The sequence below is a fragment of the Hirundo rustica genome, chromosome 14 (assembly GCF_015227805.2).
Source record: "Hirundo rustica isolate bHirRus1 chromosome 14, bHirRus1.pri.v3, whole genome shotgun sequence".
NCBI lineage: Eukaryota > Metazoa > Chordata > Aves > Passeriformes > Hirundinidae > Hirundo > Hirundo rustica.
This window is the reverse complement of record NC_053463.1, coordinates 14,983,814-15,005,932: the sequence shown is the minus strand read 5'-3', so window position 1 is coordinate 15,005,932 and position 22,119 is coordinate 14,983,814. Positions and strand designations below refer to the sequence as shown.

Below are 22,119 nucleotides of genomic sequence, written 5' to 3'. Positions count from 1 at the left end.
GTGAATTAGGGAGCCTGGGGAGCTCCCAGTGGTGAAGCGCTAAAGAGCAGGAAAACATGAGCGGATGGGGAGGGACCTGGTGAAACGGGGCCATGGGCGGCGGCAGGGTGCCGCCCCGAGCCGGTGCCGCTCCAAGCCGGGTCACGCTGGGCGGCCCCATGTAAACAAAGGGGCGGGGCTTATGCAAACGAAGGCGTGGCCATGCAAATTGCGGGAGCCATGGCGGCCGCCATGGAGGAGGTGAGCACGCGTGGGGCTGCGGGACCCCGGAGCCCCCGGCCCCGGTCCCACGGCCCCGCTCTCCCCAGGAGCCCCCGGAGTCCCCGGAGCCGGCGGCGCGGCAGCCGCGAGTGCGGGACACCCCCGAGGACATTTGTCTGGAGGCCACGGCCAACGCCATCGCGCTGCACCCGGCGCGGCCGCTGCTGGCCGCGGGGGACGTGGACGGCGACGTGTACCTGTGAGTGGGGCCGGGGCTGGGGAGGGGGTCCCGGCTCTGGGACCCGCTGGGCACCGGCGGCGGGGCTCCCCGGCCGCCCGCGGGTCCCGGCGAGCACTCCCGCTGCTGGCAGGTACTCGTACTCCTGCACCGAGGGGGAGAACCGGCAGCTCTGGTCCTCGGGACATCACCTCAAGTCGTGCCGGGACGTGGCGTTCTCCCAGGACGGGCAGAGTGAGTGCGGGGGACGTGGGGTGGAACGGGGGGACGCCGGGCGGGGGACACTAACGCGGCTCTCCAGAGCTTTTCACTGTGTCCAAGGATAAGTCCATCCACATTCTGACAGCGGAGGAGGGCCGGCTGGAAACGCGCTTCCCCAAGGCCCACGAGTAAGTCCATACAGGCAGCTCACTCTGGGCAGAACGGCTGGGGCACTGTCCCCTTCTCTCCCACGGCAGGGCCACACAGCCCAGGGCCAGGCAGGGAGAGCCTGGAGCGTTGCTCCGGGAGCCGTGACCGTGGGGCCGGGGTCTCTGCAGATCGGCCCTCAACTGCGTGCTGCCCATCGACAACCACATCTTTGCCACGGGTGACGACGGCGGGGCAGTGAAGGTGTGGGACCTGCGCAAGGGCAGTGCCATCCTGGAGGCACGGCAGCAGGAGGAGTACATCAGTGCCATGACCGTGGATGGCAACGGGAAGCTCTTACTGACAGCCAGGTACTGGAGGGGTTTCACGGTCTGGGTCGGGCTCCCCATGTCCCCATGTCTGGAGTGCCATGTCCCGTGCTCACAACATGTCCCTTCTGCCTACCACAGTGGTGATGGCACCCTGGGCGTCTTCAACGTGAAGAGACGGCGCTTTGAGCTGCTCTCAGAGCCGCAGAACGGGGACCTGACATCTGTGGTCCTGATGAAGGTTGGCACTGCTCCCCAACTTGGAGCAAGATCCCATAGCTCCCTGTTCTTGCTCCGAGTTTTTTTGTTCTGCCTCTGCCTCACTGCCCTCCCTTGTGCCTAGAGGGGGAGGAAGGTGGCGTGTGGCTCCAGCGAAGGCACCATCTACCTCTTCAACTGGGATGGCTTCGGGGCTGCTAGCGACCGCTTTGCGCTCAGGACAGAGACCATTGACTGCATGGTGCCCATCACGGACAGCATCGTGTGCGTGGGGTCCCTGGATGGAGTCATCAGGTCAGGGGGCTGCAGTGGGGAGGGAGGGGGAGCTGTGGGATGGGGTGAGGGGGAACGGAGAGGGATGGAAGGGCGTGGGATCAGGAGGGGTTGTGGAGAGTGAGATGGGATAGGGAGGGAATGGGGAGGTGTGGGATGGGGAAGGGGTGGAACGAGGAGGGTGTGGGACGGGATCAGCCTTGCCCAGGACACAGGATAGGGCAGATGGTCCCCGGGCGCTGCAGGGCCCTCAGTGCCCCCGTGCCGTGCTCAGGGCGGTGAACGTGCTGCCGAACCGCGTGCTGGGCTGTGTGGGACAGCACCTGGGCGAGCCCATCGAGCAGCTGGCCGTGACCGCGGACGGGAAGCTCCTGGCCAGCAGCGGCCACGACCAGAAGGTGAAGTTCTGGGACGTGTCGGCGCTCGGGTCGATGGTGGTCGACGATTACCGCCGGAAGAAGAAGAAGGGCGGGCCGCTGCGCGCCCTCAGCAGCAAGGCGCTGGGCAGCGGGGAGGATTTCTTCGCCGACCTGCGGGACGAGGCCGAGCCGGAGGCGGCGGGGGAGGGCGGTGACAGCGGCGACAGCGATAGCGACAGCGACTGAGCGGCCGCGCGGGGGCGGGAGCGCAGCGGCCCCCTCAGCGCCGCGCCCCCTCAGCGCTGCCGCCCCCTCAGCGCTGCCGCCCCGCCCGTCGCCAATCAGAGCCGCAGCCCCTGGAGTGCCCGCCCACGGGGGCCCGGCCTCGCCCCGTGTTGCGGGGGGGAAACGACGACATTGGCGTTCTGATTGGCTGCTGGGGCTGCCACTCAAACGGCTGCAGGCACGGCCTGAAAGGGGCGGGACGTCTCGGAGCGGGTGGGGGTCCCGTAGGGGGCAGCGGTTATGGGGGGCCGGGGCCCCGTGAGGAGCCGGGGGTGGCCCCGGGATAGGGGGACAGGCTGGGGATGGTGGGGCTGAGGGCCCTGCCAGAGGGGGTGGCCCTGACATCAGAGGCCCTGGTGCAGGGGAGGCTCTTAGAGGTAGGGACACGTGGCTGGGATGACAGGGACTGGGAAGGGTCCCGGACTGCGGTCTGTGATGGATGGTGTGGCTCTGAGATGGGGGGACATGGCTGGGGGCTCTGCTCAGGGATGGGGGTGACCACTGGTGTCCCTGGTGTGGGGAATGCAGGGATGGGGGGACATGAACCTCCCTGGTGAATGAGGGCTCTGATATGGGGGGGACAAAGCTGGGTGTCCCTGGCGGGACAGAGTTGGGGGTCTCTGGTGGATGAGAGGGTGCTGAGATGTGGGAGGACAGGACTGGGGGGGTCTCTTGTGGGGGATGCAGCACTGGGAGGGCATTGGGTCGTGCTGGGGTTTGCTGGTGTATTTGGGGGTCCTGGGATGGAGAAGAAGCAGGGCATTTCTCAGGAGGGGTGAGAGGGTGACATGGGATCCCGGGGTGCCTGGCCAGGGCACAAAAGTTTGTCATTGTGCTGCCCTGCTGTCCCAGCAGGTCAATTACCCTTTGTTAATTAAGACTTTAGCTCTGTTAGAAATAAACTCAGTGCCTTTCACTTCCCAGCGCCTTGTGCTGATGGTTTGGCTCATCCTCATGAGGCAAGGACTCCTGGCAAACCCCAGGAGGGACAGACAGATATCCAGGGAGTGCAGGAAAAAACTTAAGAGTGCATCAAAAGGCTCTTGGAGGATCCTCAGGATCTCTAAAAGGAAGAGGGATGGGACTTGGGTGCTGCCCAAGGGACATTGCAGGTCACTGCATGACAGTGTGGCATTACTGGGGAGGGGGAGAGGGGCAGGGATCCCTCCTGGGATGGGTCTTTCCCTGGGGATGAGCAGTGGGCAGCAGCTGCAGGGCCTGGAACAGCATCAGCTATGGCCAGACACTGCAGCCAAGGCCCCTGAAGGACCCCTGTGCCTGCTGGGGAATGGGGAGGATCTGGTGCAGTTTTGCCATGATTTCTACACCTGGCTGTGGCTTACATCCCCAAGCCAATTCCCAGCACTGCCTGGGACCCCTGGGACCACCCACTGCAGCCCCCAGATGCTGCTGGCCCAAGGGTTTGTGCTGCACCTGCTGGGGGGGATGGGACATGGCCAGAGGCATTCCTGGAGCTGGGGATGGGCCATCTACAATAGTGAGACACCTGGGGTCCCTGGAGAGCGTAAAGGGGTGAAAGGCGGGTGGGGTGCCTGCTAAGGAAGGCAGGAGCCCGAGGGGTATCAAAAGCTGGTCAGAAAAAACCCAGTGAGTAGAAGACAACAAAGATCAAGGTGCCAGGGAATGCTGCTTCCCACACAACGGCCCAGTAAGACTCTGAAGGCTCTATATCCCACCCTGTCCCTTCCCTTGCCTTCCCTGGTGTGTGGGGAGAGCACTGAGATGCACTGGACATGCAGGGAGCTGAGGATGGGGGAGGAAAAGATGACATGACACAGCTGATGCTATCAGAACTCTTTGATCCCAAAAGAACAACATGCAGCTAGATTTCCAACTCGCAAGGATGACCACTCGCAAAGAATTCTTCACTACAGAAACACGTTACAGGCAGCTCCACCACTCCAGAGACTTGTGGCCACTGGGACACTTCGTAGCCAGACTTCTCACTCTCAAGGACGACCACTTGTGAGGAATCATTCATGGACAGCTTCGAACCCCACAGCTGTTTCCTCACTATACAAACATTTATAGGCACTGCTCTCCCCACACAGCAGCTCCACCAGCGCACAGAACTGTGACCACTGGGACACTCCCAAAAGAACAACATGTAGCTAGATTTCACACTTGCAAGGACGACCACTCGCGAGGAACTATTCATGGACAGCTGCTAACCCCATAGCTGTTTCCTCCCTCTACAAATACATTATAGGAAGCTCCACCACCCCACAGAACTGACCACTGGGACACTCCCAAAGGAAAAACATGTAGCTAGATTTCCTACTCGCAAGGACAACCACTTGCAAGGAATTCTTCACTATACAAACACGTTATAGGAAGCTCCACCACCACATAGAACTGACCACTGGAACATTCTCAAAAGAACATGTAACTACATTTCCTACTCGCAAGGACGATCACTCGCGAGGAATTATGAACAGACAGCTGGGAACCCACAGCTGTTTCCTCCTTATACACACACGTTGCAGGCACTGCTCTCCCCACACAGCATCTCCACCAGCGCACAGAACTTCGACCACTGGGACAATCCCTGTCTGTGGCCTTGTCCTCCCCTGAGGCTGTTCCTCAGGTACCAGGCATGCCAGTGGAGAAATTCTCTCCATCATACTGGCATCCAGTGCTGGCAAGAGCTCCTGCTTCTTCATGATCTGCCCCTCCAACACAACACAAACTGGCTTAACAGAACCCGAACTTGGCAGGAAAACTAACAACCCAAAACCAGAACCAACTCAAGGGCTGTCCGAGGACAGGGTGGCTGCCATGGACCAGGACAGCAGTCCTCATCCTCGAGATCCAGCTCTCAAAACCGATGCAAACAACCTGAAGGGAAGCTGGAAGAGCGTCGGGACCCCAGCAGGGCTCAGGCTCTATCATGGCTCCAGCATAGCGGCTGCCTATGTCAGCTAGCACCCTGCAGTGGAGAGAGAAGCGTCAGGCTCTGCCCTTACCCTCAAACCCCCTCCTCTTGCATCCTGTGCTTCCAAACAGAAATCCCACCCGCAGGTGACACCCATGTCAGAGGTGTTTCAGCCAGCCTGGGTCCCTCCCTGCCCCATCCCACCCTGCCCCAGAAGTGCCATAGCTCCATGCTTCCAGGAGACTCTTCAAGACTTTGGGAAAGGCAGGGAGTTGGCTGTGCAAGGACTCACCTAACACCTGGAGAATGTGCAGGGCCGCCACCACCTTGGCCTTCTCCTGCTTGCTCTGGCCCTTCCTATCCGGTGAGACCCATGTGAAGCCACTGATGGGCACATGGTATCCCGGGATCACCACCTGGTACCAGAACTTCTGCCATCCGTTGGGGTTCACCTGGACACACCTGGTGATGATCAGGGGTGTCCTCAGGCGATGCTTCCAGCACACCACATTCAGGCACTCCAGCACATCCTGCAGTGACAGAGACAGGGACCCTGGCCTGGGCACTGCCAGGCTCTTGCCTCCCTGTACCCAGCTGGACAATGGCTCCTCCTCACAGGGCTGCAGCTTCTTCTTCAGTTGGGGGTCCAGCCAGTCCACCCTCATCCCTTCTTTCCCGAGCCTCAGGTTCCCTAGGAGACAGGAGATGCTCACCATCCCATCCCATCCCATCCCATCCCATCCCATCCCATCCCATCCCATCCCATCCCATCCCATCCCATCCCATCCCATCCCATCCTTACAGTGATCTCCAGGATTTTAGGGGCAGCTTGGATTTAGGGCCAAAGTGAACAGATACCAAAGGCAAATGCTGGGGCAGAAATGAGTATAAGCGAGGACTTTGGAGGTCCTGGTTGGATGTCTGGGAAGCGTGTCCCATCAGGGTGTTGCAATCGTGGGATGGGGCTCAGAGGGATTGAGCAGCTCCACTGGGAATGTTTAAGGGACACTGAGGGGCTGGGCAGCGCCACTGGAAAGGTTTGATTACCTGGTTAATGTTCTTGATGCCCTGAAATGGTACTGGTGATGCTCCTGCTCTGAGCAGGGAGCTCCCTGGAGACCTCCAGCAGCCCTTTCATCCCAGCCCCAGTAGGACTGCCAGAAATCAACTGCACCAAGGGCAGCTGCCATCCCACAGGACACAGGGAGAGCAAGGGGCTGAAGTCACCTTGCAGCCAAGCCTGAAGGTGGGAGACCCCAGGAAGAGCAGCCCAAGCAGCATCCCTCAGCACCACTCACCTTCCATCAGGGCTTTCTTGGCCAGGGCAGCAGCTCTGTGCGACTTGTAGTTCAGCACGGCGAGCTTGGCCTGCCTCTGGCAGGGGCTGGCGTACAGGGAGACACTGCGGATCCCCTCAGTGACCATCCGCAGCCCGGCCTCCAGCTCCTGCCGGCTCACCGAGGCGGGCAGGCCGCTCACGACGAGCTCGCGTTTCTGCGTGCTCCAGCACACCACGATGGCACAGCCCTCGCGCAGCTGGAAGCGATGGAAGGTGGCGATGGCTCTCTGGGCGTCCCGCAGGGAGCCGTACCGGGCGTAGGCGAAGCCGCGGTTGAGCCCGCTGAAGGTCATCATGAGGCGGAACTCGTAGAGCTTCCCCACGCTCTCGAACAGCGGGATCAGGGTGTTCTCGTAGATGTCCTGCGGCAGCCTGGCAATGTACACCTCGGTGCCGGCCGGCGGCGGGCCGCCCTCCCAGCCTGCGGGACACGGGGACACGGTGCCAGTGGTGAGTGCCACTGCGCTCCCGGGGCCCCGCGGCCGAGCTGCTCCCCTGACATACCTGGGGGGGGTGCTCCATAGTGCCTCTGCCCGTTGATTTGCACCAGCTCGATGCCGGTCTCCTTCTCCCAGGCGAGCAGGGCCATCTTAGCAGCCTCGTTGATTCCGTTGGTCAGCGTCTGAAGAAGATGATAATGGTGACTGGGTGAGCAAAGAGATTTTTAGCCTCCCAGCTGGGAGCATCCCAAACCCATGAGGGAACTGCAAGATCCATTGCCCGACAGCATGCGGAGGGAAAAATGTATCCCCATGCTCTCAGGGAACCTGAGGAGCCTCCCAACACTCCCATCCTAAGGACTGTCCAAGCCTGCTCCACATGACACAAAGTCCAGCAACTTTGTCAGAGGCCGAAGTCAACAACAGCTTCCTACAGCCCTGCGAGGGCTTGGAAAGCCAAAACACAGGCAGAAGCTGCTTGGTGCTGCCAGAGGGAGCTGAAGCACAGAGCCAAGGTGACCCATTGCATCATGACAGCTTTAAAGTGAAAGACAGTGAATATTGGGAAGAAAATCATCCCTGTGAAGGTGGTGAAGCGCTGGCAGAGGTTGCCCAGAGAAGCTGTGGCTGCCCCATCCTGCAAGTGCTGAAGGCCAGGTTGAATGGGGCTTGGAGCACCCTGGGATAGTGGAAGGTTACCTGCCAGTACAGAAAAGATAATACTAAAGAGAACAAGAACTGACAACTGAACTGGAAAGCAGGAAAACAGCTGAGTTATTACTGTCCTTAAAAACAGAACAGCTGAAGAGACAGTTACAGGAGCACAGAAAGGAAAACCAGAGTTGGAGGGAAAAGTTTAGCTAATGCTTATGCAGGCTCCAGGTGCCCCTGACATTGTGCAGATTAGAAAATTAACTGCATCTCCTGGAGATTGGCCAAATCCTTGGCCTTGTTACAAAACGAGATGAAATTAGAAAAGACACAGCCTTTAATGAACAATTGGCCAGGAGTGTTACTGAAATTTTAAAAAGGGAAATCCCCACCTGTGCAACACTAATTGCATGCATTTTTTGGTATCACCACGAAAATCACTCCATCCTACATCTCATTAATATGGGTGAGACATGGGATGGAGTGATTTTCGTGGTGGTACCAAGAATTCTACGTGTAATGTCAGACTAAATGACCATTCCCAAGAACTAAGATTTACAGGCTGTCCCCCAAGAAAAGAGATGTGGAAAGAATGATATAATCAAGCATTATTTTCAAGAATTCCAAAAACTGCCATTTTCTTCCTCTGGGGCAAAGATGAAAGAAACCCCTGACTAAAGCTGGTAAAAAAAGCTGTATAATTTCCAACAGGAGCAGTACACCCCCACGATCCTGTTACAGTAGGATGGGATTTTATTGAGTATAGCACCTAAATGTAACTTGCTTCAAACCTGTCCTGACAGAGGTACCTTCACGATTTAGTTCGACTGCATTTCAGGAGACAGAACAGAGATGTTCTGAATAGGAAGAGAGAATTTTATCTCTAGTCTGAGCAGTGGAACCAGCTCACGTTTTCCATATAAGTAGGTACAACGGACCAAAAAGGCAGAATTCAATGGGTTCTCCACACCCCATACTGCCCCAATCAAATGGAGGCACAGAATGGGCTAATGGCCTATTGAAAAGAGCCTGAAGCTACCTACACACGAATGAGGGGGATACTCAGGATACTTTACAGGAACTAAATTATCGCTGGGGCTGCGTGAGCATTTTATGCAAATCCTTTTACGGATGAGATGCTTATTTTATGAATGAGGTGCTCCACCTTCCATTCACGGGGATCATCTGACAGCTTTACAATTAGGACAACCTGAGGTAAAAGTAATGCAAATTAAAACTGCCCATGCCTGACTAAACCTCGGGGCACACTTCCTCGGGAAACTACGGGATAGCAGTGGTACAAACCACAGAATTAGTGCACACTAGATTTATCCGGTTTTTAATGGGATAATAACCTGTCCGGCCAAACCTCGCTGAGACTTATTTTGCTTTTTCAGAAAATGATACTGGAAATGATGCCAGCACGTCTCCACTGAAAACCAAGTTAGTCACTGAAGGACTGCTTATTCCCCTCACAGAAGGAATCAGCACCAAAATGAACCAGACTGAGCAGAAAAATCACCAAACCTGACCCACTGGATAGAAACCTTCACTTTTTCCATCTGTAATGGTCACTGTGGTAAATGGTTGTAACCATGCTTAAGCCTGAATGCATTTCAATAGCCATTGCTAATGAATAAGCCATAATTACACAAATTTAGGAGCTCAGCCTAATAACATGAATTTGGCAGAGGGAAATAGAAGAGTAATACGTGAAGCACAACTTTCAACCAAAAAGGGGGAGATTTATTTAGTCATCTTCCAATACTGACACAGAACATGAAAAGGAAGCTTTAGTGGAGATATAATGTATCCACAACTGTAAGTAGGTAATACATAATGGCACAACAAAAACGAATTTAAACCTCACAATGCATTCTACTACCTCCCAGGCTCCTGATAAGATCGGTGAAATCTTATCTCCACAGATTTCTAAAATTGGACGCTATGCCATCAAATATGCCAGCCACAATTAGTGCTATTTAATCCTTCGTGGTCCTCAAAGCAGTGGAATTATCAGTGCAGGTTAACATCTCTGCAATTAAACCTGCCCTTTCTGTCTCGTCCCTGTGCACGGTGGTCGGCAGGGTCGCATGGACGGGCCCTGACCCTTCCAAAACCACCAGCCGGAGAGCGAGAGCTATCGTGGGGACAGAATTGGGAGTACCATTGGCTCCTAGCAAACCAAATAAATCCAGTAACAAGTGATTTATACCAATTGAAAGATCCATGACGAGCTTCCTTATCAGCACCAGGAACTAGCTAACAGCCCTTATCAGATACCTCAACGGGAAAGGATCGAGGTGTAAGATCACCAGCTAATAGTGAATGCCACCAGGTGGTAGCACTTCTCCACCTCCGAGGGATTTTACATTTCATGAGGACTTAAAAATTTCGGACGAGTGTGGGGACCGTCACTGGGGAAATACGTGCTCACAGCGGGATGAAAGACCAGCCCCATTCCCTCCTCAGAGCCTCATGGCCCGGCCCCGTGGCTCCCGGGATGGGTCCCAGCCCAGGGAACCGGCCCGAGGCGTGCCTGGGCTGTGCGGAGGGGCAGGGCCCGGCTCTCCTCGCACAGCCCCGGTGCTAACGGGGGTCCCGAGCACGCCCGGCCCCGGCTGACCCCGGGGGAGCGGCGGCTCCGCGCTGGGACCGGGAGCGGGACCGGGAGCAGCCCCGTCTGCGCTCCCAGCCGCGCTCCGGGCCTCCCCGAGCTGAGCCGTGCCCGCACCGGCGCTCCCCCGCCGCCCCGACAGCGCTCACCATCTCGTCCATGGCCGGCATGCCTCGTGGTGCTGCTCTTAGCGCCCTTCCCGCTCTTCTCGCACCCGCTGTCCGGGCCGGGAAAGGGTAAGACCCAGCACCGCCCCCCGCACCGCTCCACCCCGGACCGACCCCCCGGCAGCACCCGCCCGCCCCGTCGGGGGTCTGGCCTTGCTGCGCCTCTCCTTCAACTTGTCTTCTTGTATGCAAGGCAAGGGAGGCGAAGGGAAGGTGAGGAGTTGCTTTAAGGGCTACAGCAACACAACCAAACTCTCGTAGCAGAAGCGTCAAGGTCGGAAGAGACCTTCAAGACCATCTAGTCCAATCATCAGTGCAATTACACGTCAGATAACAACGTCCCGAAGACAGGCCGGGTTTGAACCTATTCATACTTGCAGAGCTGGAAGGCTTCGTGCTGCTTTTTATAATACGTGCTAACAAAGGCGAATTTTTTTTTTTTTTTTTTTTTTTTTTTTTTTTTTTGGGGAGGGGGGGTCAGAAATATCTACTGAAGGAAATCCTTCAAACAATGTGTGATGCACAGGAGAGTGCATTGTCCTAAATCTCCACTGCATGACGAACTGCACCCGTACGAGAGACTGAAATGTTAGTGGTCCATTTGTGCAGACACCCGGTGCTTCGGCGGCGCCGGTTCAGGGTGAGGAGCAGACGTTTTGAGGGCGTGGTGGCGAAACCTGATCTGCTTGAGACAGAGGGGGTGCACACACAGCGCCAGAGGCTCCTGTTTGAGCCGGGTGAGGGGGGAAGCCAGACAGACCATGGTGCTTGTTTTGACGCCCACGTCCTCCCCCCTGCCCCAAGGAAGGGTGACGTTCACACGGGACATTCACCCACTTGGGGCTGAAGGCTATTTTCCCTTGTGATAGGGCATAACTGGCTCAACTTTGCTCAAGTGAGAGGCAGGGGCCATGACATAAAAAGGGTCATAAACTCTCAAAGACCCTTCAGACAGTGCAAAATTCCCGTCCCCAGAGGAGGTACCCACGTGTTCCACCTAAACCTAAATGTGTATTAACCCACTCATCCTGGTGTTTCTTGGGCTTCCTTCCACCCCTGATGGGTCAAGATTGTGACCACCACTCAAACCACCAGCCATCAAATCAAATCTAATTACTGGATCCACAGGCAGTGAGAGCTTCATCTCTGCTTTCCACTGCTTCTAAGTGGTTCTAAAATAGACCCTACATATTTTTATTTACAAACACCACTCATTCAATGTAATTGCACCTCTAATGCTCCCCAGTGGATCTATTAACAAGAACTCTGGTTACTCCTGCTGTGGCAGCTCAGCACTTCTGGCCCAGGAATGCAGCCCCCCTGTTCCAAAGAAAATTCCAAACCCTCCACAGCATTGTCGCTTGCCAGGCTATACTCACTTATTCCACAAGGCCCCAAAGCAGCACAATAGGATCTCACAGGTTCAAATAATGACCAGTATCTCACAAAACTGTGAGAAGAGAGGGGAAAAAAAAAAATCGTACTATAAACCTTGAAATGCAGACACCCACAAAAAAAAAAAAAAATTTAAAAAATTGAATACAAAAATAGAATGATTAAAAAGAAGTTTAAAAGTTTTGGTTTTTCTCCTTAGGAAGGAAGAAATAACTTGTCCAGATAGTCTGCCTCGAGCTGTCCTTTATATTTTTAGAGATAAACTGCTTGACTGTACCATTGTCTTGGTAAAAATCCAAGAGTAAGTAGAAAGGGAAATGAATGATTCATATTCACTGTTGGGAGTTAGGCTTCTTTCCTTTTCTTCCTTTTTACTTACAGATTTTTTTTTCCACATAACTAGCTAGGAAGCACATCTGGGCACTTAAGAAACAAAAGAAGTGATGAAGCCCAGAGGAGGAGGGCATCTGGTTGCACTTCTCATCTGGGAGTTCTCTCTGAGGGGCAGGGATACGAGGAGAATGTCGAAGGTAAAGGGTGGGGCTGGGGAAGCTGCTGGCTCTCTGTCTCTGTCTTTCTCTGTCTCTCCTTCAGACGAGGAGGGCCAGAACTGCTGCTTGAGGAAGGGAATTCGCTGCTGCCATAGCCCAGCCCAGAGGTGCTGCTTCTGCCGTGGGGTGAGCCTCGTGAGAGCAGCCACTGAACTGGGCCTTATTGACACCTGCCTCACTAAAAGACGGACCTATCCCCATCTGCTCAGGTGCCTGGGACCCTGAGGTCGCCTCACCCTGCTCAGGTGCCTGGGACCCTGAGCTCGCCTCACCCTGCTCAGGTGCCTGGGACCCTGAGCTCGCCTCACCCTGCCCTGCTCAGAGCCAGGCCGCCGCTGTCCCGGCCCTGCCGCTCCTTCAGCCCTGCTCTGAGCATTCACTGCACTGCAGCCTCGCACCCCTATCTGCCAAGACAGCCACAGCTCCGGAGCTCCTGGTACATCTCGTCCACCGGCCCGGGAGTCCTGCTCATTCCTGCCGGCCCAGCTCGGTGTTTCTCACTGTCCTGCAGGGGCACGGGGCTCGGCTGGCCCAGGGTGTTAGCGAAGCGAGGCCTCTCCTCCATCGCTCCCCGTCTCGCCCGAGCCGCCATTAGCGCGTGCTCCCTGAGGTCACGCCGCAGCGCCCCCTGCAGGCGCGGGGGGCATCACCGTGCCCGCCCTGCCCAGCCGGGGGCCAGCAGCGCCCCTGGCGGCCGTGGGCGGAACTGCACCCCGCGTTTGTGGCTCTGCTCGTGTGTAACGCCGCGCGTGCTGTTTGTTTGTTTGTTTGTTTGTTTGTTTGTTTGCTTTATTCTACACACTAGCAAAGAACTGTCATTCCTACTCTCACGGCTTTGCCTGAGAGCCCCTTAACTTCAGAATGATAATCATTCGGAGGGAAGGAGTTTACATTTTCCATTCCAAGGGAGGCTCCTGTCTTCCTTGGCAGATAACTCTCTCTCATACCAAGACATCCACAAGGAAAAAGTCACTAGTGATCCAGATTCATAAAGACACGATGAAACACTGGACTACTGAAATAGGCTCTGCTCACCTAAGTACATGCAAATGAAAATCCATTTTAGCAATGTTCCTATTTGTGCAGTGCTGCTATAAAATGTTAATAGGCTTCTTAATATTTTAAGTAGAAAAATGACTGATTTTTCCAAAGAATTAGTAACTCATACCCACCTCTAGCTCATGCCAGTTTGCTTTTCCGAAATGCATCTCAGCCAGCCAAAGTGTTGCCACTAGATGGCAAAATGAGACTGAATCTTCTCTCCTACCCCGTCTCAAATTTTGTTGGCTGGAGATAAAAGAGAAAAACATTAATATATTTTCATCCATTTTAATCCTCTGATATTTGTCTGCAAAACAGTAGTTGCAGGTATTCTATTATGTGAATGGGAAGGTATGATTGAGGTGAGATCCTACTCTGGTGTTACTTTAATCCACATCTCAGAGAAGAGCCCTGACAGATCAGGGACAAGTACTTTTGGCCTGTGCTGGCCCTCCTTCATAATAAGCCAGGGGATAAAAGGAATTGTCTTAAGTCCACTCATAGTACAATACATGTGTACAATTAAAAGTAAATGTAAAATGCTTCTTTATTAAAAAAAAGTCTCTTATGAATACGCTGTATTTTGAACATGACAATGAGAAGTTGAAAAGCATAGGGTGTTCAACAATTCAGCTCCCTGGAAACTCTAAGCCAGTCATAGAGAGGAACATAAAGATTGAAAACAAAACCAACATTAAAAGCAAAACTATACCCAAGATGATGTTGAGTAGCAGCAGTTTTCTCCGAGTCACCTGTGTATTTTCTGGTCTGTGAAATACACCCTTGAAAACTTTCAGGACTGACAAAATCTTTTCTTGAGAAGGTCTGAAATGAGTATGTGTCAGTGGAAAAGCTGTAGAAGCTTTTTTATTTTTCACAGCATTTCCAAATCACAAGTGCTCTTCTTACTGGTCAGCAAGCTGAAATATTTAGAGAATTGGAAATCTATTAGGATCAGAATCCAGTTATGAGTTTGTGTATGGGCAGGAACATTGCAACTGCAACAATGACCAAGATCCCATGTTGGCAACCAGTTTACAGTATAAACTCTGCAAGTTTCTGTAGAGTTGAAGCTACAAAGTAGCTTTGTTTAGGTTAGAAAAAAGACTGCCTGACTGAATAAAAGATCACTTAGAAACAATGTCAGAGCCAATAAGCTGCTGATGGGTGTCAGTAATTCATTTGATTAAAATAGCAAAATGGGTTGAGTTAAAATAATCATCATTAGCTGTCAGAATAGTTGGGGGGACTCGAAATACTGCTGTTTAAAAAACTTAAATGAAACAAAAATCAAAACTTTTGTTCCAGCATCATTGCTGAAAGAGAACAATTTTGGGGTTTTTTTAATAAACCTGTACAAGAAAAAACCCCTACCAAAACCCGAAAGAAGGCAAAGCAAATGGAAAGCCTGTTATTGAACAGGGATCCCTTAGGCTTCAGTTCCATCCAGGGACAGCAGCTCCCACAGACTCTGGTTTCCAGTGGAGCTGGGAGGTTCCCCAGCACAGCCCAATCCTGCAGTGCTGCAGAGGGGACAGGAGGGGTCGGAGCAGGAGCAGGAGCTATTCTGGCAAAATGGAGCTGGGCTGGTGGAAAAAACCCTTGGGGGTCACTGGAGCCTTGCAGAACCAAGGTTTCAGCAGCTCCCCCTGGGCAGCAGGCTGGCTGGAGCTGGGGCAGGAAATCTGTGCTTTTTCACAGTGCAGGGGGAAAGGGTTTGAGCAGTTAGCCCAGACTAAAGGGTGTGTTTTAACTTGCTTCATCTTTTCCTTAAGCTCCAATGGCTCCATCAAACTGGAGACCTCAGGTACAAGACCAGTGTGTTCACTGGCAGAGTTCTGTACCTGGAAGACACTGTTAGTACAGAAGGGTCATGTCCAAAACAGAACACCATTTCCAGGTGTCCTTTTGGCCCCTTGTGTGTCACAGTACAGCTGACCCTGTTTGGCAGCTCCTGAACCGAGCTGCTGAACTGCACTGAGCAGCCTAAATACTGGAGGAGAGATCTTCAGTCCCCAATTCCTCCTTCTCAGGCTTGCAGCAGCTTTTCTTGCTTGCAGAGCCCTTCACAGGTCACGAGAACAGCTGACTACTATCATCCAAAGTCACAAAGTTTATCTCCTTTTTTCCTTCCCTCATCTTCAACTTCCCTTTCTCAGACTTAGCAAACTGGTTTTTTTTTTTTTTTTTTTTTTGGTATTTCCTCAGTAGACAGCTCTGTTGAGGTCTCCTAAGTGTTCTCTGCATTTGTGTGCAGCATTTCTGGACTAACAAGACACAAACAGAGCGGTATAAAACATGTACCTGAGCAAACTGCTCTTGCTAGAATATCTCTAGGTACTTGCCTTATTTTTTACAGTACTTTAGTAAATATTTGATTCTCTTTGGTTTCTAAATAGAGTCCAGCTGCACTCTACAGTGGTTGTGCTTTAGGATTTCAGGCCTTTTGGAATTGCCTAAACTCCATCTTGGCAACTGCTCAGAGTAACACTATTCACTGGCAATGGAAAAGGTGCTTCTTGAAGTACGCATTTTTTTTTTTCCCATCCAGGAAAATCTTTGCTGAGGACTGAGTTCCTATAGAGAACACATTTTTGTTTGTTTGTTTGTTTGTTTGTTTGTTTGTTTGGTGTGAAATTGGATTTGAAGCCAGCATCTCAGACAGTTTTATTCAAGCCATCCATCCCAGAGGCAGGTAGGTTGGTTAGCAATTAGCTCAGCTGCTGTTCCCATTAAAGTGTCAGATTCAGGGTCCATCCATCCCTGCTCTTACACCTGGCAGTCACCAGTTCGGGGCTGGGTGGGGAGGAAGCCTCGAGATTCCATTCCTGCAAACTGCTTTTTCAAATCGGCCTAGATGTGAATGTGAATATCCTGATGCTTTCCCCGGGGGGAGATTTACACCTGAGCCAGGTGTGTAAGGGAGGACATTGACATGGTAAAAAAAGCATTATCCACCTCACGGGGTCCTGCTTATCTCCCTTATCTCCCTTATCTGGCTCTGAACCCAGTTCGTTGCTAAGCAAAGATCAGTTTGTTGTGCTCATCCTCTCGAGGTGGGTGATGAAAGTATCTGAAATTTCAGAAAATATCGGAATCCCCTTGGCACCAGGGCTGTTCTTATGATCAGAGGTTTGTCCACCACACATCCAAATCCTCTCCTTCCCTTCCATCTGGCCTCAGCAAAGCACCGAATTAACGCTGACATTCCAGTCTCTCACAGTTACAGCTGGGTGATGCAGCCTGGGAATCGGACATGTCATGTTAAAAAGGGAACTATAAGCTGTCTAGGGTAAAAATTTCCAGGGCAAAAGGAAGAACCTATCCCAGTCTTTTAAAAACAAATTTGGGCAGGACAAACATAAACCACTCCATAAAGATCCACTTCTCTTTGGGAGTGAGGTGAACATGAAGACGAAATTCTTACAAGGTTTGAACTTTTTTTTTGTTTGGCTCTAGGGATATGGACACGTAACCTGAGTTACTCTTTAAGACTAAACCCTTCTGAAAGTGGTTCAAAGCCCTTGACTCCACTTAAAACAGGGACAGAGGGCCACCAGAGAGAGGTGAGAGAAAATCGAAAATGTTGCTGCTCTTTGAAGGCAGCAAAATGTCAGCGGTGTGAATTTCCTCCCTGTATTGCCTAAAATGGTTTGAGCCTCACATTTTCAAACAGGCTATAAAATACCTATGGAACACCTAGCTCTTTTAAAAAGAGGGAGAAAAAGTCTCAGTAGAAAAACATGCACCTGATAATAGCAGTAAAGCCAGTGTTTCTCAGCTTTTGAAAATCTAAGAGCTTAAAATCCATCTCATGGGGTTGCCGACTGCTGTAGGAGTATATCTGAAAATTCAGATACAGAAAATATAAAGTGGTGTTTCCTCAGCAAGCCTCACTGGGGCACCATATCTGATGTGTTTATGATGTTACAAAAGAAGTTGTAGAGAAAGACAGAGCTCAAGTTCATGTGCAGCTGGGTTTTGCAAAAAGTGCATGAAATCTGCACGTAGCTATGATGTACTCAGTGCCACAGACAGGATGCGAGCAAATAATAATAGATACATGTGTTAGAATTTCTGTGTTAGCTGCTCTTGAGAGTGGGAGATCAATTTTAGAGGTCACTGATCCTCCTTTCTCAGCATCAGAATAAATGATACTGACATTCTCCTATGACACCACCAGCATAAATTTTGACCAGACTAATTAGTTTCATATTAATACAAATAAGGAGTAACACAATTGCAATTAGATCTGCTACACTGGATTTGGAATAGAAACCAGATTAGAAAGTAATGAAACACATCTTAGAAAAAGCAATTAGAAATTTAACACAGGCTTCTTCCTGAAATCCAGGGGGTGTGATGGGATGTTTGAGGTGTAGTTCTGTAACCTCCCCTTTACCACTGCTGACAATGTACCAGCAAAGCAGCTTTTCCTTTGGGCATTCTTTGTCACCAGTTCATTTAGTCCTATTTCATCCCCTGACCTAGAGGTGATAATATTTCTGTGATAATGTCAGGACATGCCTCAGATGATTCACACAGGTAATTTCAAGTAAGAACCCAGAAAACACAGCTATAGCATGTATTTGATAAATGCTACTCTGCTTAGAACAGCTGTGACAGCAGTTTAATTTCAGAGAGTTTTAAATACCATGTTGTCATAATTTAGCAGAATTTCTCCAGGAAAAAACCAAGCTACTCTACATCAGACTCTGAATTTCAAAAGGAAAGCTCTTACTGTGAAGACTTGTAGGTTTTTCAAATACAAGCACTCATATGCAACACCTGCAGATTGCAGACACGAGATTGGGAGGTTGTCAGTGACTGGAGACAAGAGGGATGCATTTCATTTCTCCATAAAAAGAAGAGGAACTTTCCTTCCCAGTGCTTTAGAACTATGCACCTATTTTACTAGTCTGGCAAGCTCAGAAATCGCCACCTTTTATGCAGTCTAAGGGAGGAGTGAGCCCAAGGATTCATACCAACACGGTTTTGGGAGATGTTCCACAACAAGAAAAGGGAGAATGGGTATGCTGGCTGTTTTTAAAAATAGACACACTTGGAATCAATGTAATCTCAGCAAAGGGACCTGCTTGATATGAGGGTGTCTGAATTGGTTGTGCAGGACAGATAAAAGTCTATCAATTGGCCATGCAGGACACATAGAAGTCTATCATGTCCCTGTGGTAATATTATGGTTTTATGGGTTCTTTTTCAGGTACAAAAATCCTTGTAAAAATTAGCCAAAAAATGAACTATTTATACAATGGTAACATAATAATTTGTCATCTAAACTTGTACATTTTTAGTTTAATTGAGTGATTCTTTATTGGAAGCAATGCTGGCTGTAATTCCATTGTTAATTCATTAGTTCCTCATACAGCTCTGACAATAACCTTTAATTGTATAAAGAAGGATATTTCAGGTACTGAGGTAAATTAATGAAGTTTCTCTTAAGTGAACATTTTGTTTTTTTGGGGGGGGGCTTACCTGGGCTAGACTTGCACAGAAGAGAACCCCACACCTATGCAGATAATATGCAAATAACTTTACACATGTATAATGTGAATAAATACATATTTATGTGTGCAGTTACAAGCAGTTAGGGTCCATAGGCACTTATTCTATGTAGCAGGCAGAGCATTTTCAACCCTCTGCTGTGCTTCCTTGTTTACTTATTTATATTCAGAGAAAGGAAGTGGTAAGGCTGACTAGCTGAAACTTTTCTGAGAAGAGACCATTTTGTACCAGAGGAAGCAGCGTCTCTCTGGAACGAACTCGCAACTTAATTTATATTGACCAGAAGAGCTCCTTGACAGAAGCAGCTGAAGGCTGGGCAAGGAATTCCTTGGAGGTGGCCACACAGAGGGAATCCATGGCTGTGTCATTGGCAGCACGGCTATGAACGCTCCGTGACTGCCTTGGGGAGAAACCAACCATGGACCTGAGGAACGTCCCCTACCGCTCCGACGTGCTCACCTGGGACCCAGATGACTTAGCAGAATATTTCAGGACGGTGAGTTTGGCCGCGCTTTGTCTTTATCTGATGGAGGAGCAAACAGTTGTAATATGGATTGGGCTAAATTCAGATATTTTATAGTGAGCAAAGTTCGCTGCAGAACTAAAAGCAAAACCGCTTTCAAATGAGAGGCTGAGCTCAACTGGTCAGCGAAAATGCATCTTGAAAGGGATTTTTAGATTGGATATAAGAGAAACTCATGGCTTAGTTAGAGAAAATAACCATGTTATTACAATGCTTGTTGGTGTAACGCACATTAACAGCTGAGGAAGGCACTAAGGTGTGAAGGTTACAAGTTTTCTGTTTCATCTTCAATGATTTTCAGAAGTGGTATTTTTTTCCAAATTGCTTGGTGTAACAAATGAACCTCTGAATGTCTTTGTTAATCATAACCATGGCTACACTTGAAAGCTTGGAACACCCTGGGTTGATTTTGAAATAACATGAAGTTTATTTTTTTCAATGGCTCCTGTAACTCCGTGAGAGTCTTATCTGGGGAGTTGAGGCAAGTTTGATAGTAGAATGCAGAAGTACTTAATAAAGATGAGCAGATCAAACACAGAGTCTCTGTGTCTATCAAATCTCCAGAGAAATGAAACTACCAACTACTTACAAGCCCCTAATTTTAGGGTGCAGGAGTTAGTGGCACAGGAAAGTGAAACCAAAAACTGGAGATGGAACAGATGAGATCATTATCAACACGTAACTTCAGACAAGTACAAAAAACATTACAACAACAGTGCAGGGGGAAGTTGGGCCACCATTTCCAAGAAATTAGGAAGGGGAAAACGGCTTTCTGAAAGATCCGATAATAATATTCTGAACAGTGATAAAAGGATCAACTGTAAATTCTACCATGAGTGAATGCACATTCATCTGTAGTGCCTCCCTTCTAGTGATCAAGATGCTCTCCAGAACAGAGATAATGGCATTCCACTCTTGGGGAGCTAAATCAGAGCAAAAGGAGTTTAAGCAATCTGAAAAATCAAGACAAGCGTGTCAGCCCAAGTCAGCCAGGGTACCTGTAACCAGATCTTGTCCCCAGATAAACTCAGAGAATGAATGAACTGATGAAGAACCAAATTTTAAAATAATATCTGAATTTGTTTGTTTGTTTAGAAAAAGCAAAGATGTTCATATCTGGGATATTCCAAGGTTTATTTTTAAATAGCTAAACAGCTTTTTTATCATTTACTTCAAGATTGAGATTAGATCACAATCACAGTGATGTGTTGCTTCCCTCTGCATACAGACTTGTGTTGGTAACATCATTATAGCACTCACTGTATGAAAGAAATTATTTACAGGTTTAAGTCCTCCACCTGCACAAAAGTTTTAATCTGTATTCTAAAATATTTACCAGAGTTAGGTCTGTTCCTTCATATGAACAACTGAAGGTGGCTCCTAAAAATATTCTCTCTGATGTTCGGTTGTTTCCAGGATCTGTTCTCACGTACACCAAGTTACAATGTTATGTCTTAAAATGAAAAAATGGGATAGAACTATAAAGGACATAAAGCTCCCTGTAAGAGCCTCTCTGCTTTAGGGGAGCTATCCCAGCAGCACAGGGTGATTCCTCTGCATAACTTTCGCTGACTAAAGTTTCAGACAGAATAAGAGTCATTCTTTTGTCTCAAAGCCTCCAAAAGTCACTTTGTCTGCCTGCTCTTTGGGCTCCTTCTGATATGGACCTGACCAACTTGAAACAGAAAAAATCCAGATCAAAAAAATAAATTGTGTTCTTATGTTATGCCATTACTGTTCAAATAATAATAATAATAATAATAAGGACAACTGTTGGAAATGTTTAAAAGTCATGTCTTGCTTTGTGGTCAACCTGTACATGAGCAACTTCTAAAGATCATATAACCTTGTTCTAAATGCTACTGGAAAACATAATACTGTGGAAAAGCCTTACAAATATTATCATTTCCAGCATTAACAAGTGAGATTTCCATCCAGAAATGAAAGCTTTTGGATCCCAACAATGAATTCTGTGACTGGGATCAGTCAGCTTTAGTATCCCTGGATAAAAGGGGTTTTGCTCTACTTCTGCAGCTGCTCATTCCAGTCAGGACCACAAAAATCCATTTTTTCAAATATTTCTTTGGGCCAGGCAGCTGTGAGGTGATTTGTAAATGTGAGGAATAACGTGTTCCTAAATAGATGAAAACCCTTAAGCCCACAGAAGGATGTAATAAAAATCCATGGTTATGGAACCAAAAGACCCATTTAGGCAGGCCATAGAATACAAAAAGGTATCTTGAAAGCATCTACTCAAAGCCAGCCATATGTTTGAGTATCTTTACTGATTCTTATAATTATGGGTGCAATAATCATCTTCTTCTCATTGACAGCTAAAGTATAAGGACTGTGAGAAAGTCGTGAGGAAGCACAGCATAAATGGACAAAGGTTTTTGGTAAGTGGAGTGGTAAAATGCCTTCCTGTAAAATTCCAACCAAGTGATGTTTTTGCCTCCTCCTTATTTTGCACTGGCAGATGAAGAGCCACATTCCAGGTATAAACATGGGAAGTAAATGCTTTTGTTAAAATTAGCTAGACAACTTGCTTTAAATATAGAATGCTGGGACCCCATGCATATTGTTCAATATTAATATTTTTTAGTATATTTTAAACTGTCAGGGAAGTTCTAAACCAATAATCTTGCCTTGAATTCTTCTCTTTATTTATAGGAAGTTCTTGTTTTCAAATATTAACTACAGAAACCCACATTTATTAATTATCCT

At 49.7% G+C, this 22,119-nt stretch overlaps 3 protein-coding genes across 3 annotated transcripts in view; 2 read left to right on the top strand and 1 right to left on the bottom strand.

Moving 5' to 3' along the window:
• Positions 1-208: 208 nt before the first annotated feature.
• Positions 209-3,176, top strand: WDR55 (WD repeat domain 55). The gene is made up of 8 exons (XM_040078632.1): positions 209-240; positions 309-460; positions 573-673; positions 741-828; positions 979-1,158; positions 1,258-1,357; positions 1,460-1,629; positions 1,883-3,176. The coding sequence occupies exons 1-8, from the start codon at positions 220-222 to the stop codon at positions 2,211-2,213; spliced, it is 1,143 nt and encodes a 380-aa protein (XP_039934566.1). The 5' UTR covers positions 209-219; the 3' UTR covers positions 2,214-3,176.
• On the bottom strand, positions 2,468-10,425 carry DND1 (DND microRNA-mediated repression inhibitor 1). The gene is made up of 5 exons (XM_040078633.2): positions 10,345-10,425; positions 6,992-7,109; positions 6,447-6,908; positions 5,441-5,839; positions 2,468-5,202 (listed from the first exon to the last, which is right to left on the bottom strand). The coding sequence occupies exons 1-5, from the start codon at positions 10,363-10,365 to the stop codon at positions 5,195-5,197; spliced, it is 1,008 nt and encodes a 335-aa protein (XP_039934567.1). The 5' UTR covers positions 10,366-10,425; the 3' UTR covers positions 2,468-5,194.
• Positions 10,426-19,178: 8,753 nt separating this feature from the next.
• Positions 19,179-22,119, top strand: part of LCP2 (lymphocyte cytosolic protein 2) — a 29,569-nt gene continuing 26,628 nt past the window's right edge. Inside the window, exons 1-2 of the mRNA XM_040078358.2 lie at positions 19,179-19,368; positions 21,729-21,791. Coding sequence (XP_039934292.1) covers positions 19,291-19,368; positions 21,729-21,791 — 141 coding nt within the window. The 5' untranslated portion in view covers positions 19,179-19,290. The remainder of the gene's footprint in view (positions 19,369-21,728; positions 21,792-22,119) is intronic.

Excerpts from the sequence above, each read along its gene's own strand:
- WDR55 (XM_040078632.1), top strand. The coding sequence starts at position 220 with ATGGCGGCCGCCATGGAGGAG. Across the intron at positions 461-572 it reads GTGGACGGCGACGTGTACCT|GTACTCGTACTCCTGCACCG; the intron begins GTGAGTGGGGCC and ends CGCTGCTGGCAG. Across the intron at positions 674-740 it reads GTTCTCCCAGGACGGGCAGA|AGCTTTTCACTGTGTCCAAG; the intron begins GTGAGTGCGGGG and ends GCGGCTCTCCAG.
- DND1 (XM_040078633.2), bottom strand. The coding sequence starts at position 10,365 with ATGCCGGCCATGGACGAGATG. Across the intron at positions 6,909-6,991 it reads CTATGGAGCACCCCCCCCAG|GCTGGGAGGGCGGCCCGCCG; the intron begins GTATGTCAGGGG and ends CGTGTCCCGCAG. Across the intron at positions 5,840-6,446 it reads CAAGAAAGCCCTGATGGAAG|GGAACCTGAGGCTCGGGAAA; the intron begins GTGAGTGGTGCT and ends CCTGTCTCCTAG.